We start from the raw sequence: 16,082 nt of genomic DNA on the forward strand, positions 1-16,082 counted from the left end.
CGAAAAGTCACAGAAATGGGCAAACTGTAGTGGATCATGAATTTGAGTGATACTGAGCTTTGGTGCTCCCAATCCTATAACCCAACTTGTTCTGTGTAATCACCATTCTTTCTCTCATTTACTGCAATAAATATTTTAGTCTTTTCCACTCATTTCAAATCTAACTTATCTCTTCATTCTCTGAGAAAATCTTTACCTCAGATTTCATAGATTTACTGTCACATTAATGAAACTTAATCACAGGTTTTGTCCAGTCCCCGAATCTAATTTTACATTTGTGGTTTTGTATCATATTCTAAAAACACAACATTCCCAAATATATGAGCCTCAGGCTCCATAACCTAGATCTATCACTACCTCTACTATATTTTTACCTGCTCCTACATATAATAAAGGAATTACCCAGTTTTATATCAAAAGACTATTCTTTATACGTGCTCAGAATTCCCTCCCTTCATGCTTTTACTCAGACCTTACTTCATTCGTTTTTTCTTGGCTTTTGAGCTTCTCCCACTCTTTCTTTTTCATCAATATTTACACATTGTCTGGTATCTCAAACCTTAAAAATTAAAAACGTTATCCACTCCCATACTCTTTTTCAGTTAATACCCTCTCTTGATTCTTATTCAAAATTAAGCCCCTTTAAAGAGAGGAGTTAGTTTCAACTGATTACTCCCCATTTATTCAACCTAGCCCCAGCTTAGTTTCTGGCTTCAGAACTTGTCTAAAAGGGATCTTGCTAAGGTTATTGATTTTCTACATGTGGTTAAATCCATTAGATCCCTTTCAGTTTCTGATATGGTTTGGTCATGTCCCAAACCGAATCTCAACTTGATTGTGTTTCCCAGAATTCCGTGTGTTGTGGGAGGGACCCAGGGGGAGGTAATTGAATTATGGGGGCTGGTCTTTCCCGTGCTATTCTTATGATAATGAATAAGTCTCTTGAGACTTATCATTTATTAAAGGCACTTCTTCATGGCGGCGACAAGAGAAAATGAGGTAGAAATAAAAGTGGAAACCCAGGATAAACCCTTGAGATTTATCTGGGGTTTCCACTTTTACTTCTACCTCATTTCCTCTTGCTGCTGCCATGTAAGAAGTGCCTTTTGCCTCCTGCCATGATTCTGAGGCCTCCCCAGCCATGTGGAACTGTAAGTCCAATTAAACCTCTTTTTCTTCCCAGTCTTGCCTATGTCTTTATTAGCAGCTTGAGAATGGACTAATACAGTAAATTGGGTCCGGTAGAGTAGGACGTTGGTGAAAAGATACCTGAAAATGTGGAAGCAACTTTGGAGATAGGTAACAGGCAGAGGTTGGAACAGTTTGAAGGGCTCAGAAGAAGACAGGAAAATGTGCGAAAGTTTGGAACCTCCTAGAGATTTGTTGAATGGCTTTGACAAAAATGCTGATAGTGATATGAACAATAAGGTCCAGGCTGAGGTGGTCTCAGATGGAGATGAGGAACTTGTTGGGAACTGAAGCAAAGGTGACTCTTGTTATGTTTTAGCAAAGAGACTGGTGGCATTTTGCCTCTGACCTAGAGATTTGTGGAACTTTGAACTTGAGAGAGATGATTTAAGATATCGGTGGAAGAAATTTCTAAGCAGCAAAGCATTCAAGAGATGACTTGGGAGCTATTAAAAGCATTCCATTTTGAAGGGGAAACAGAGCATAAAAGTTCAGAAAATTTGCAGCCTGATGATCCAGTAGAGCAGAAAACCCCATTTTTTGAGGAGAAATTCAAGTCGTGGCTGCAGAAATTTGTGTTAAGTAACAAGGAGCCAAATGTTAATCCCCAAGACAATAGGGAAAATGTCTCCAGGATATGTTATAGGTCTTCCTGGCAGCCCCTCCCATCATAGACCCAGAGAAGCCTAGGAGGAAAAAATGGCTTTGTGGGCTGCCCGTGGTACCCATGCTGTGTGCAGCCTAGGAACTTGGTGCCCTGTGTCTCAGCTGCTCCAGCTTTTGCTAGAAGGGGCCAAGGTGTAGCTCGGCCCATTGTTTCAGAGGGTGCAAGCCCCAAACCTTGGCATCTTCCACATGATGTTGAGCCTGCGGGTGCACAGAAGTCAAGAAGTGAGGTTTGGGCACCTCCACCTAGATTTCAGAAGATGTATAGAAATGCCTGGATGTCCAGGCAGAAGTTTGCTACAGAGTTGGGGTCCTCATGGACAACCTCTGCTAGGGCAGTACAGAAGAGAAATGGGTTGGAGCCCACACAGAGAGTCCCTACTGGGACACCACCTAGTGGAACTGTGAGAAGAAGGCCACTGTCCTCCAGACCCCAGAATGTTAGATCCACTGATAGCTTGCATTGTGTACCTGGAAAAGCTGCAGACACTCAACACCAACCCGTGAAAGCAGCCAGGATGGAGGCTGTACCTTGCAAAGCCACAGGGGCGGAGCTGCCCAGGACCATGGGAACCTACCTCTTGCATCAGTGTGACCTGGATGTGAGAGCTGGCATCAAAGGAGAGCATTTCAGAGCCTTAAAATTTGACTGCCCTGTTGGATTTCGGACTTGCATGGGCCCTGTAACCCGTTTGTTTTGGCCAGTTTCTCCCATTTCGAATGGCTGTATTTACCCAGTACCTGTACTCCAATTGTAACTCTTCTCAGGAAAAAAATCAGTCAGTGTTACAGTTTTTAGGTTCAGGTGAGAATCCTTACATAATCTTAATTTTAGTAGCCAAAAGGCCATGTTGAGGATCATTAATTTTCTCCCTTCTTATAGGGAGTAACTAGCTTGCTTTTGATATTACAGGCTTGTAGGTGGAAGGGACTTAACCTTGTCTTAGATGACACTTTGGACTGTGGACTTTTGGGTTAATGCTAAAATGAGCTAAGACTTTGGGGGATTGTTGGGAAGACATGATTGGTTTTGAAATGTGAGGACATGAGATTTGGAGGGGCTAGGGCTGGAATGATGTGGTTCGGCTGTGTCCTGACGTAAATCTCAACTTGAATTATATCTCCCAGAGTTCCCACATGTTGTGGGAGGGACCCAGGCGGAGGTAACTGAATCATGGTGGGGCAGTCTTTCCTGTGCTATTCTCATGATATTGAGTACATCTCACAAGATCTAATGAGTTTATCATGGGTTTCCACTTTTGCTTCTTCCTCATCTTCTCTTGCCTCTGCCATGTAAGAAGTGCCTTTCGCCTCCTGCCATGATTCTGAGGGCTTCCCAGCCGTGTGGAACTGTAGTTCCAATTAATCCTCTTTTTCTTCCCAGTCTGGGATGTGTCTTTATCAGCAGCGTGATAATGGACTAATACACTTTCCATATTGAATTCTTACCAGTTATTAATGCTGATGACTCTTAACCTCTTCTTCCTCCTTTTTCCTATTCTTTCCTTAAAAACACATTTCTCTGGCTTTTGTAACACCATATTCTTGTGGCTTTTTTCCTGCCTCAGTGGGTACTTCTAAGAAAAGTTGTATTTATAGTCTCTTTTTGCATATAAAGGTAGCAGAACCTTAGGACTTTGTTTAGGCCCATTTCTTCTTCCTGTCCCATCCCCTAGGCATCTCATTCAGTGCCTTAATTTCCTGCTGTCAATAAGCCAGCAATTCTATCTTTATTCCAGAATGTTAATCTTAGTTACAGATTCATATTCAACTGTCTTCTCAAATTGAAATCTCATGGGTCATAATGAACCAGTGATTTCCACTGCTACCTCAAAACTAAAGAAAAAAAAAAATCCTGTTTTCTTACTTAAGTGGTGCCATTTTCAGTCCATAATCTGCCAGGCATGATGGTTCATGCCTGTAATCCCAGCACTTTGGGAGGCTGAGGCAGGTGGATCACTTGAGGTCAGGAGTTCGAGACCAGCCTGGCCAACATGGTGAAACCCCACCTCTACTGAAAATACAAAAATTAGTCGGGTGTGGTGGTGGGCTCCTGTAATCCCAGCTACTAGGGACGCTGAGGCAAGAGAATTGCTGGAACTCGGGAGGCGGAGTTTGCAGTGAGCCGAGATCACACCACTGAGCTCCAGACTGGGTGACAGAGCGAGACTCTGTCTCAATAAAAAATAAAATGTCATCATCATCATCATCTAGTTGTTCAAAAAAAAAATAGTAATCATTATCATCATCTAGTTGTTCATGCCAGAATTCTGTCATTCTTGATATTTTCCTTCTTACCTATTTCTTATCCTGCTCAGTCAAGTCCTGTTGGTGCCCTTCCTTGCATATATGTATAAATGTATATGTATGTAATTTTATCTCTTTTGTGTATTTTTACTTTTAACAACCTTCATCCATGCTACCTTTATTTCTGGAAAGATTCTGCAATAGTCTTTTAACAGATGACCACCCACTTCACACAGGGACTTTAAAGGTGTTTCAGAGACATAAACCTGAGCCTGTTATTCTTAGATTTAGCCATTCAGTGACTGTATTAGTCCATTTACATGCTGCTGATAAAGACATACCCGAGACCGGGCAATTTGCAAAAGAAAGAGGTTTAATGGACTCACAGTTTTACATGGCTGGGGAGGCCTAACAATCATGGGCTGGGGAGGCCTAACATGGCAGAAGGTGAAGGGCATGTCTCACTTGGTGGCAGACAAGAGAAGAGAACAAGAGCCAAGCCAAAGGGGAAACCCCTTATAAAACCATCACATCTCATGAGGCATATTCACTACCATGAGAACCGTATGGGGGAAGCTGCCCCCATGATTGAATTATCTCCTGCTGAATCCCTCCCACAATACAGGAGAATTATGGGAGCTACAATTTAAGATGAGATTTGAGTGGGGACACAGCCAAACCGTATCAGTGACTTTGCATTATACCCAGAATGTGGTGGGGAAAAAAATTCTTAATAGGACCACAAGACCTTGTAGATTTTAACTCACTGCCTGACTTTTCATTGTAATCTCTCCCTTGGTTCCCCAAGCTACACTAACCTCCTGTTAGTTCCTAAACGTATCAACTTCTTTACTGCCTTAAAGTCTTCATCATGCTGTTCCATGGCCAAGAATACTCTATAGTCCCCCAGCACTCTGGCATGGCTAACTCCCACTCATTATTCAAGCCTGAGCTTAAATGTCCTTTGCCAAGGAGGTCTTCCCTGCTCTCCCCACCACCTCCAAGACTAAGCTCCCATTTTTATACCTCTCACATAATTCTGTCTCATCACAACTTTCTTTTTATAACAATTGTAATATAATTATTTGTAATTATTTGTTTATAAATATATGTGAAGTTAATGGGTATAATGTTTTTTAAATGAGGCTGAGAATTTTCTCAGCTCAGGGACCATATCTCTCTTGTTCACTGCTGTATATATTCCCAGTGTTCAGTACAGTATCTTGCCCTTAGAAAATGCTTCTTGCGAGAAAAAATATACATACATATGTATGTATATAATTACATATATGTGGATGTGTAATATCTATGGCTGGGTATAAATGTACATTTGCACATGTGTATAAACCAACAGGAAAATTAACACTAACACTTCTCAGGAATGAAATCAGTCAGTGTTACAATTTTCAGGTTCATGTGAGAATCCTTACATACTCTTAATTTTAGTAGCCAGAAGGCCATATTGAGTATTATTAATTTTCTCCCTTCTTATAGGTAAAAAATTTGAAAACACTGAAATGTTTGGTCAGTACCCACTTCAGGTCAATGGGTTCAAAGATCTGCATGAGTGCCTAGAAGCTGCAATGATTGAAGGAGAAATTGAGTCTTTACATTCAGAGAATTCAGGAAAATCAGGCCAAGAGGTGAGTTTAACATTTTCATTGTCCCCTTTCTTCCCTAGGTCTTTCTTACAATGCTATAGCACAATGTAAGGTTCTAATTATATAGCTACCTAATAACAGAGAGAATACTCAGAGAGTATGTTTGGATTTAATTGGTAATTTAGACATTCAGGAGACCTGTCCAGTCAATATGGCCTATAATCTATGTTAAATTCTCACTTAAATAATTTATCTCAGAATTTTAAAATCTTAGGACATTGTTCAGTCTTTTTAGACCTTTCAATCAAGGTACCAGCCATTAGCAGCATGCTAGTTCCTGGATATAAAGAAGGAAAATCCTGATATTACAGTGGATTTTAAAACAGATATATGCTACTTATATCAACTGTTATTGGAATTTGTCCACGATGCCCAGATTCCTTTTCTTGTAAAATTGCTATGTGATTGCATAAGGTCAGATGGAAGAACTTCCCTTCTCAAGGAAGAAATCATTTTTATAAAATATTGTTAACTTATATGTCTACCTCAACTAGTTTCTTTCTTTCCACCCATCTCTGTTTCTTTATCCATCTCTGTAGCTGCATCTGTGTAGCCATTCATCCATGCATTCATCTGTCAGGGAGTTTTGGCACTGTAATAGTAAGCAAAGGACATATGTGCTTCCCCAATCAGTTACTGTTAAGAAATTGCTGATAGTTGTCTAGCTGTTAAACTCCATGAATGTGGCTAGAGGTCTTTATCTGTGTCATTCACTATTATATCCCTAGTGGTAATATGGTAACTGCATACATAATACTTATTGAGTGAATGAATGAAATGTCTTGGTGCTTATCAAACAAGTTTCTGAGGTCTTTATACTGAATAGGTGCTTAATAAATATTAAGTGATACGATGTCTCTGTGTTTATCTAAAAGGAGACTTTGTTCTTGTGTTTTTGAGAACAAATTGCTTTTATCTAAATTTTAATTTTTTTTTTCTTAAAGATGCAGTTAACCCTTTCCTGTTTCAGGTGCATACTCATTTTATTCCTCTTCCCCCCACATACATAAACAAACAAAAATATGCTTTTCCTGTTAAGAGGAAGAGATGTATTTGAAATAGTCTTTCTCTCTACATCATAGATCATCTATTTCAGTGATTCTCAATAGAGAATAGCCAGACTTCAAAGTTATCCAAGCAGGGTCTACGATAGGGATGTGGTATATGGACACAAGAGCTGCACAAGTAATTCTGATAAAAACCTCTAAATAAGAATGTTTAAATTCAGCTTATTTTATTGATTGGGAAACAGATCTCTAAAGACTGGGACTTTACCAGTATCCCACAATGGAATAAGAAAGCAGACTCTTAAAATCCGATCTGTTTGCTGTTAAATAAAAGGATGATTGGGGTAGTAAGGCAGGGATGGTACTTGTTTTTATATATTAGAGTAGCTGAAATACACTATGGTTTATTGGTAATCTTTCTCACATATTCCCAGCTTTTAAAAATTTTTATTGTACACAGAATTGAAATTTTATTATTTAAAATATCTTAGATTTGTCCTCCATCTTTTTATTGGTTTTATACTCTGAATGCCCCTATGTTGCAATATAAATGTTCTGCCTAGGTTTTTTCATCTAGCCTAGGGAATATAATGATTTATGATGTTCTCTATTTTAGCAGTTTCTAATCTCCACTACTGTGGCAAATTTGATTGCCTGTGATTCCTGTTACCATTTTTCTAGATTTGCTGGAGGCTATAGTTTCAATAATAATTCAGCTTGATTTAAGAGACTGTCACTGACTAAAGTATAATATCAGTTTTTAAAAAATAACATATTTAAATTATAGTCTTATTATATCCTTTAGAAAAACTATTCTTGAATCTCTAAAAGCCAGTAAGTAACATTACAGGCTATTTCTAAATTGGCATAATCCCTGATAACAATAGCTTTTTCCTCAATCTATTAAAAATTGTTGATTTTATTTTGGCCCAGAGAACATCTTATTTGCTGAAATAGCTGTGGCCAACTAATATATAGGAAGACCTCCAGTCTTCCAAGCTAAAACATCCAATTGGCTATAAGAGTTTAAATTTCATGGATGATATACTAAGAGACAACTGAATAAGTTAAACATGATTGTATCCAAAATAACTACTTAAATATTTTTTAAATGAAACATTTTAACTTTTAAATGGTATGCAATTTGTAGATGAGTCAGACTCTCCAGGAAACATGGAGATATTTTTTGATTGTCTGTTGGAGGAAAAAAATTTCAGATAGTAAATACTTCACTTGTAGTGTGAGTATTCACTACTACCAGTGTGTGCTGTGTGTTCTTTTAGACTATTGCTATGCACATATAAGTATTTGCATCTGTCCACACTGCCCCGAAAGTTGCGTTTTTCACTCAGCAGTATATCATGAGCATGCTTCTAAGTTAGTGTAGAGCTTTACGTCAGTGTTTTTAAAATCTACATAGTGTCACATAGTCTGTATTTATAAAATTAAATTGATTTAATTATCCTGTAAGGCAGTAACTCGAAAAAGAATTATTCTGAAGAATGTCTTTGTATAAATACCCTTGCGCACTTAGGAATGAAGTATAGTTAGAAGTAGAATCTTTGGGTCACAGGGCATACTCATTTAGATGTGTTGGTACTGCCAAATTTCCCTTCACAAAGTTGTACCAAGTTATAATAAAGTGCTAGAAGGAGTTTTTACAAAGCTTTAAAAACAAAATTAGAGAAACAATATCGACATGTACCATATTAGACATCTGTAGAGGTTATATGGGGAACTTAACTTTTAAAATCAAAGGGCAAATGAGTCAAGGCAATTAAATGACTGGAGCTAATTTTTTAACTGGAATAAAAAGTTTTTGCTTCTTGTGCATAGTTTACATCCTGGCTTGGTTTGATATTCCGTGGGGAATTTGAAGTGATAGGTGTGTTTTTTCTGTTGTTGTTTTTTTTTCTCTCCACATTTGTGTAATCCTCTCATAAAAGCAAGGTATCTTATACACTTTAATGGAAAACCAGCTATTAAAACTCATAAAAATGACATACTCTTTAGGAACTACTTTTGTTAACAGGTGAGATTTCTAGAATTGTGATGAATTTAGAAGCACTTGTGCTGCCAATACTGATTATGTAAGTTCTTTATTCACTAACTGCAGAAATCTATTCCTCCTGTAGTTTCATTATCTAGTAAAATAATAATATGTTTAGAGATATGGAGAATGACCTCTGTCTCACAAGCATGGCATACTAGTTAGATTGTAGAGAAGTAGATATAGTTTTTTGTTGAATGGAAATATTTTTTTGAAAGAAAAATTTCTCATGTTTTGTATTATTTAAAATTCAAATTATGTACTGCTATACTACAATCCAAATATTGCAGAGCTAGACATACCATTAATATTTTAAAACATGAATTTACAGAATGTCTGGTTATCTCATCTTGTCCCCATCAGCTTTAGAATGAGAAAGTGAAATCCTTCCACTCTTGTAGTAGGAAAAACCTGCCATCGCTGATAGAGGAAAATGCATTCATAACAGAGACACATTACATAACATTTTTGAACATCCTTTTGTAAGGTATGGAAGCTATTTATATTTCCTGGACTTTTCATGGTCTACAGAAAAGTGTACCCCAGTTTGGGTCATTTCATTTCTTGTGGCCATTGTAGATTTCCATGAATTAAAATATGTAACTATTTAATTTTAATGGTGACATTTAAAGTATTGCAATAAAATATGAAAGTGATAGTTCTTGAAATCTACTTTCTTGTTTGAGTATCATAAAATGGAGCAGAGAATATTATCCTAAAGAATCAAAAGTGTTCTTTCTGATGTGTCTGGGGTAATGTTTTAATTCTTAATAATAATTTTATATGTGGATTAGAACTAACTCAAAAATTCTTGCCAGTTCCATGTGAGATCAAAATGAGTAAGCAAACTTTGCTAATCAAATTTTAAAACTTGAGATGTTTCTTATATTTTTCATAATTTTATTTAATCCATTTCAGGTATTACCCATATAAAACAAATTCCTTAAACTTTAGCTTTCAGTAAAAGATAACCATCCAGCTCAGGAAATCTCAGTTCAAGTAATTATAGCATTTTGAAAGAGAAATAGTATTGAATACCGTTTGCTTTTATTTGCTGTAGAGAAAAGTAGCAACTTTCCAGATCCTCCTCAGATTCAATTTGCCAGATGTGTGCCATTCATACTTTTTTTGGATGTTCAAATTTAAATTTAGTATATTCTTAACTTATTGACAGATGTGTGGTGGCATTTTGTGACACTTGAAATTATCACACACAATAGATTATGCAGCAGTTTCGCATATTGCAGTTTATAATAAGCACTTCAGAACTATTTATTTTATACTTCTGTTATTTGTTGATTTACAAGTTTGTTACCTTTTCTTTCTCTTTAAATACATATGCTTATGTATAACTTGAGGTTGTATATGAAAATAATTTTCTTTTAAAAATGTTGAATTTCATGCTTAATTGAACAGTTACCAAAGCATGTATGGGGATTAGGGGCTGGGGGTAGGGGAAGGAAATTATAGCTATACTCATTATCAGAATTTGGCTCATAGCAATGAGACATTCAATTCTTTAAACACTAGTTATTTTAAAAGATTTTAAGTAAATTACTCTAAGTATTAACTTTTTGTTAGTAATATGTCTTTTTCATAAATTAGTATGAAATCCAGCAGAGGAGCTAAAGCTAAAACAGGAAAACACCGTTTTTTCATTTTTAGTATGAGAGTTGTGACGATTTATGATATAAATTTTTTTTTTGAGTACTCCCTCTCATAAGTTATTTTATCACAGGATTTTGATGCTTTGGTTAAGTATAAGTACCATTCAACATCATATTGAAGAAGACAGAGAAGACTTGAGCTACTAAGTCATGGTTTTAACCAGTGTCTTTTTCTTTGGGCTAGAAATTCTAATGTAAAGAATTATTTTCGAAGGATAGTTGTGAGATTTCTTTTTTTCCTGATCATATATTATACCCACTCTTGGAATTTTCAAGAGGTGTGGAAAACTTTTAGAAAGAGGTTGAGTTTTAACTAAACTGTGTACCCAGTTACTTGTCAGGTCCGCATTGTGGTGATACATATAACAATGTCAGTGCCCACATCCTGTGCCTAAGATTGCAGTGAAGAAAACAAAGGTGGTATTAAAGTTTTTGTTATTGTTTTATTTCCTTTCAGCATTGGTTTACTGAATTACCACCTGTGTTAACATTTGAATTGTCAAGATTTGAATTTAATCAGGCATTGGGAAGACCAGAAAAAATTCACAACAAATTAGAATTTCCCCAAGTTTTATATTTGGACAGGTATGGTTTGATATACTGCATGACTTAGTTTGAAACAGTTTAGTAAGGGAGAAAATATTGTTTAGAGGAAAATTCTGCATAATTTTCTTAGAATTAATTTCTACTTTTGCATAATATACCTAATACCATTTGTCAAGGTAAATGAAGTTTACTTTGTATTAGAAAAGTATAGTTTTTGGGAATAATGTTATAAGGAAATTTTAAAAAGGTGAATTTTGTAATCTTAAAATTCAGAATTTTAAAAAATACCATTTTGTATTATCTACCTTACATCTTATACAATTTTGAATGAATTGATGCTTTGTGGTGATGTCTATACTTAATATTGTATCTATCTATCTTTCTGTCTTTCTTTCTTTCTGTCTTCCTGTCTTTCTGTCTTCCTGTTTTCCTGTCTTTTGTTTTTTTTCTGTCTGTCTTTCTGTCTATCTTTCTGTCTTTCCTTCTTTTTTGTTTTGAGACAGAGTCTTGCTCTGTCGCCCAGGCTGGAGTGCAGTGGTGCGATCTTGGCTCACTGCAAACACGCATCTCCTGGGTTCAAATGATTCTCCTGTCTCAGCTTCCCGAGTAGCTGGGATTACAGACACCCACCATCGTGGCTGGCTAATTTTTGTATTTTAGTAGAGACGAGGTTTCACCATGTTGGCCAGACTGGTCTTGAACTCCTGACCTCAGGTGATCCTCCCGCCTTGGCGTCCCAAAGTGGTAGGCCGGGTACGCTGGCATCTGGCCATATTGCATCTACTTTCATGATATTCGGAAATTGCTAATGATTACCTTTTTCTGATAGATACATGCACAGAAACAGAGAAATAACAAGAATTAAGAGGGAAGAGATCAAGAGACTGAAAGATTACCTCACGGTATTACAACAAAGGCTAGAAAGGTATTTTAACTTTTATGAAATTAGGAGATAATTATCAGAAACCATGTATTTGGTGACTAGATTTTTAATTTCAAATTTGCTTTGAGTGATTTATAATTTTAGGAGTAGTTAATATTGTGTGAATAGTTTTGAGTTTTGCTTGAAACTAAAAATCTATAGTAGACTTTAAAAAATTATTCTAGTGTTTAAAATTAAATATCTCATTGTCAACAGGTAATGTTCCTACTGCTGAAAATAGATACAAAGTTAAATGAATATAGTTTTGACCTTCCTTTTTGCATGAAACTAAAGATTACTCTTGAGATTTTCATTAAAATGAATGGTATCTGAGTTTTTCTCCTTAAAACAGGATACAAACTCAGCTGCCTACCAAGTCTTCTCAGCAGCTTCGTAAAGGAGGAAATTGTGTCAGGTGTAAGATGGTATGTGCCGGGAGCCTAGAGAGCAATCTGTGTGTACAGGGAATGAATGCCATTCCATACCAGTGGATGGTACCATGTATGAGTATGGCCTCACTGTTGTCCATTGATTTGGATCATTTCTAAAAGACGTCAGAATCTGGACTGAGAAATGTTCTACAGGCCAGACAGAAATCTAAAGGCTGAAATGTCACAAGTCATTTCAGTTTGCAAACCCCAATCTGCTCTGCATTCCCCTATTTTAGGAATTTTCAGATTAGTAGTCTAAAACTTCTTACATCAAATAGTATATTGTATTTTAATGATTTTTATTCTTAAAAAGTATGAATAATCATATTGAAACATGATTAGTGGTAAAAGATAGGAGGATAGTACACATCACTGTCTTGATCATGAGACCAGATGCCAGATCTAAAAATAAAAACAGTCTCAGTCTCAGGAGATGTCAGTTTTCATCTTCCTATTGAGTTACAATTTAGAACAGCATTTACAGATTATAACAGTATATACTCACATTCAGTCCCAATCGGCCTTGGTTTCCTGTCTTTGGGGAACTTTTAATGTTTTTCTTAAGTGTATATTCTGTTTTACCATCTTCGTTTTAAAGCAAATGAATTTTATTGCTGAGGAACTTTTATTGAAGTATCGTATCACGTTTTATAATAATAATAAAGGCCCAAATATGCTGTATATAGAAATAAAAGCATTTGTACATTTTATGATTAACAGATATTTAAGCTATGGTTCCGGTCCCAAACGATTCCCCTTGGTAGATGTTCTTCAGTATGCATTGGAATTTGCCTCAAGTAAACCTGTTTGCACTTCTCCTGTTGACGATATTGACGCTAGTTCCCCACCTAGTGGTTCCATACCATCACAGACATTACCAAGGTAAAAAGTAATCCTGATGCAAGAGACAGTTGTTACCTTTATTACACAATAATGTAACTGCTGCCTTTAAAGACAGTTTCTATAAAATGTATGCTTTGATTTACTTCAGTGAACTCCTAAGAGTAGATTCACTTAGAAGACTGTATGTCCTCTGGGAGTTTTTTTATTATTTCAGTAGATTTTATGGTTATCGATTAAAATTTTAATCACATTTTTTTCAGTTCAGAATTATACTTTAGCATGTTTTGGTATGTACATATATAAGATTCAGCATTTTATGATCCATAAAAATAGTACTATCAAATTAGAATTTGTTTCTGTAATATAAGCTGATAAGCCAGGGAAAATAATATCATCATGCGTAAGATTTTCTTGTTTTTTAAAAATAAATACGATTAAGCTGTTTTAACTCTAAAGCTACAACTTCATCTTATAATAATTTAGTTCTTATGTATTAAAAATCTCATTTGGATGTTAGATCAATCCACATATTTCTTTAAGATTTTTTCTTTTGAATTACAAGCCAATTTAATACTGTGGGTTTGGCACGATCTTTGTCAAGAGTTTCAGCTTGAAAGGTTAATAAGAAATACTCTATGCTTTAATACAGCACAACAGAACAACAGGGAGCCCTATCTTCAGAACTGCCAAGCACATCACCTTCATCAGTTGCTGCCATTTCATCGAGATCAGTAATACACAAACCATTTACTCAGTCCCGGATACCTCCAGATTTGCCCATGCATCCGGCACCAAGGCACATAACGGAGGAAGAACTTTCTGTGCTGGAAAGTTGTTTACATCGCTGGAGGACAGAAATAGAAAATGACACCAGAGGTAAGAAGTGTCTCATAGCATGGTTACTGTCACCTCAGATGGATATGTGTAATGTTAATATTGAGAAGGGAAATCACGTCTGGATTTTATATTTAAATATTATAGTCATTTTTCTTTTCCAGAAAGGGTTTTAAGATAAACTAGTTTGGCTCCCCATTTTTATAATCTCAATATCAGGTTCACAGGGACCAAAAGATTTTCCCTGGATTGCTTAGCTGATTAATGACATAGCAGATGGCCTGATTTTCTAGTTTACTGCTCTAAATTTATATCAAACTGGTATTCACAGTTACTCCATTGGAGAAATGTCATACAATATCAATGTTTGTACATATCAATTAGGTACTAAATCTAAGTTTGCACAGGGAGTTCCGGTGATTAAAAAATTTTCTTTAGGCTTAAGAATTAGAAATGTGAATTTTAATTTTTAATAGCTCTAACAGATTTATGAGTATCTATGATCCCATTACTAGTCTGTAACAGAGTTTTTACTGGCATGCAGCAAAATAAAAATAAGGACAGTGCTCTGGGTGGGGTGTGTGCACTTGTGTGCCTTTGTGTGTGTGCGTGTGTGTGTGTGTGTGTGTGTGTGTGTGTGTGTGTGTCAAGTTGCCATCTGTCCTTTCTTGGAAGGAGCTCTCTTTTATTCTTTTCTATTCTATTTCTTCTTTTTTTTTCAGAATAAGTTATTCTGAACTTTTCTCTTTCCTACTTTGCTGCTGTTAAAGTGTACTTAAAAAAATGGATTATGGTAGATTTTATTACATTTTTTTCCTTAAATGTGAAAATGTAATTCCCTATTATCATTCCCCAATTTTATGCTGATTTATTGGTTTATGAAAAAAATGAACTATGTGACATGGTTGGAATTATATTGAACAATATTGATTGTTGGATATTATATGACCAACTTAACTCTTTATAGACAATATTTGAAAAAGAATGGCCCTAATTTAGTAAGAAGTACATAAGGTATGATGGTGACTAACAGCATTAGTAGCTGTCAAGATTTTCTTTAGTATTTTTCAAATAAGAGGGAATTTTAAAAAATATTTGAACTCATTAACAAACATTAATCAAGCAAATAGTGTTGATGAAGCACTATATTAGGCGTTGGGTAATTTTCTACTCCTCATGGCAGGTTGTTTTTAAAAGATTACATTCAGAGGAGTGGAAGCTAGGAAGCTTTTGACACCTAAGTAGTGGCATTGAGGGAGGGAAGAAGTGAATGTACTTAAAATACTCTTTGGAGACAACTGACAGATGTGGGTCATTGGCTAGAGGTAAGAGAGAGGGACGAATCAAATGATCCTCTCAGTTCATAATGGTATGAATAACCAAATAGAATGTATTTTGGAAAAAAGGTAAAGCAGTGGGCAAAGAGGTTCCCACTCAGGGGAGGAAAGAGAAATATGATGAGTTCTCTTTTGGCCATTTTAAGTTTGAAGAGCTTTTTTGAGACGGAGTCTCACTCTGTCACCAGGCTGGAGTGCAGTGGCATGAACTCGGGCTCACTACAGCCTCTGCCTCCCAGGTTCAAGCGATTCTCCTGCCTCAGCCTCCCAAGTAGCTGGGATTACAGTTGTGTGCCACCACACCCAACTAATTTTTGTATTTTTAGTAGAGATGGGGTTTCACCATGTTGGCCAGGGTGGTCTCGATCTCTTGACCTTGTTATCCGCCCACCTCAGCCTCCCAAAGTGCTGGGATTACAGGTGTGAGCCACCATGCCTGGCTGTTAAGATTTTTATATGTAATACTATGGATCAGGAAAGAAGGTTTTCCTCAGGATATTTTTTTTCTTTCTTTCATCCATATTGATGTTAGCAGTTAGCATTATTTTGTAAACTATTGTGTAATATTCCAACACACGGGTATGATGTAATTCATTTAATTCCCATATTGATATTTCCTAAATAGTGCTGGTCTTCGATATACATATTTATACACTTCTGTAAGTAGGATATGTTCTTTTTTA

The 16,082-nt window shown here is 36.2% G+C and overlaps 1 protein-coding gene across 4 annotated transcripts in view; it reads left to right on the plus strand.

Annotated features, from left to right (window-relative positions):
- USP25 (ubiquitin specific peptidase 25) overlaps window positions 1-16,082 on the plus strand; it is a 147,543-nt gene that overhangs the window by 82,699 nt on the left and 48,762 nt on the right. For all 4 annotated transcript variants that reach the window (XM_034948000.3, XM_034948001.3, XM_034948002.3 and 1 more), the window contains exons 10-14: window positions 5,596-5,744; window positions 10,944-11,071; window positions 11,862-11,957; window positions 13,106-13,267; window positions 13,878-14,104. In XM_034948000.3, coding sequence (XP_034803891.3) covers window positions 5,596-5,744; window positions 10,944-11,071; window positions 11,862-11,957; window positions 13,106-13,267; window positions 13,878-14,104 — 762 coding nt within the window. The remainder of the gene's footprint in view (window positions 1-5,595; window positions 5,745-10,943; window positions 11,072-11,861; window positions 11,958-13,105; window positions 13,268-13,877; window positions 14,105-16,082) is intronic.

Source organism: Pan paniscus, chromosome 22 (assembly GCF_029289425.2).
Source record: "Pan paniscus chromosome 22, NHGRI_mPanPan1-v2.0_pri, whole genome shotgun sequence".
Classification (NCBI taxonomy): Eukaryota; Metazoa; Chordata; class Mammalia; order Primates; family Hominidae; genus Pan; species Pan paniscus.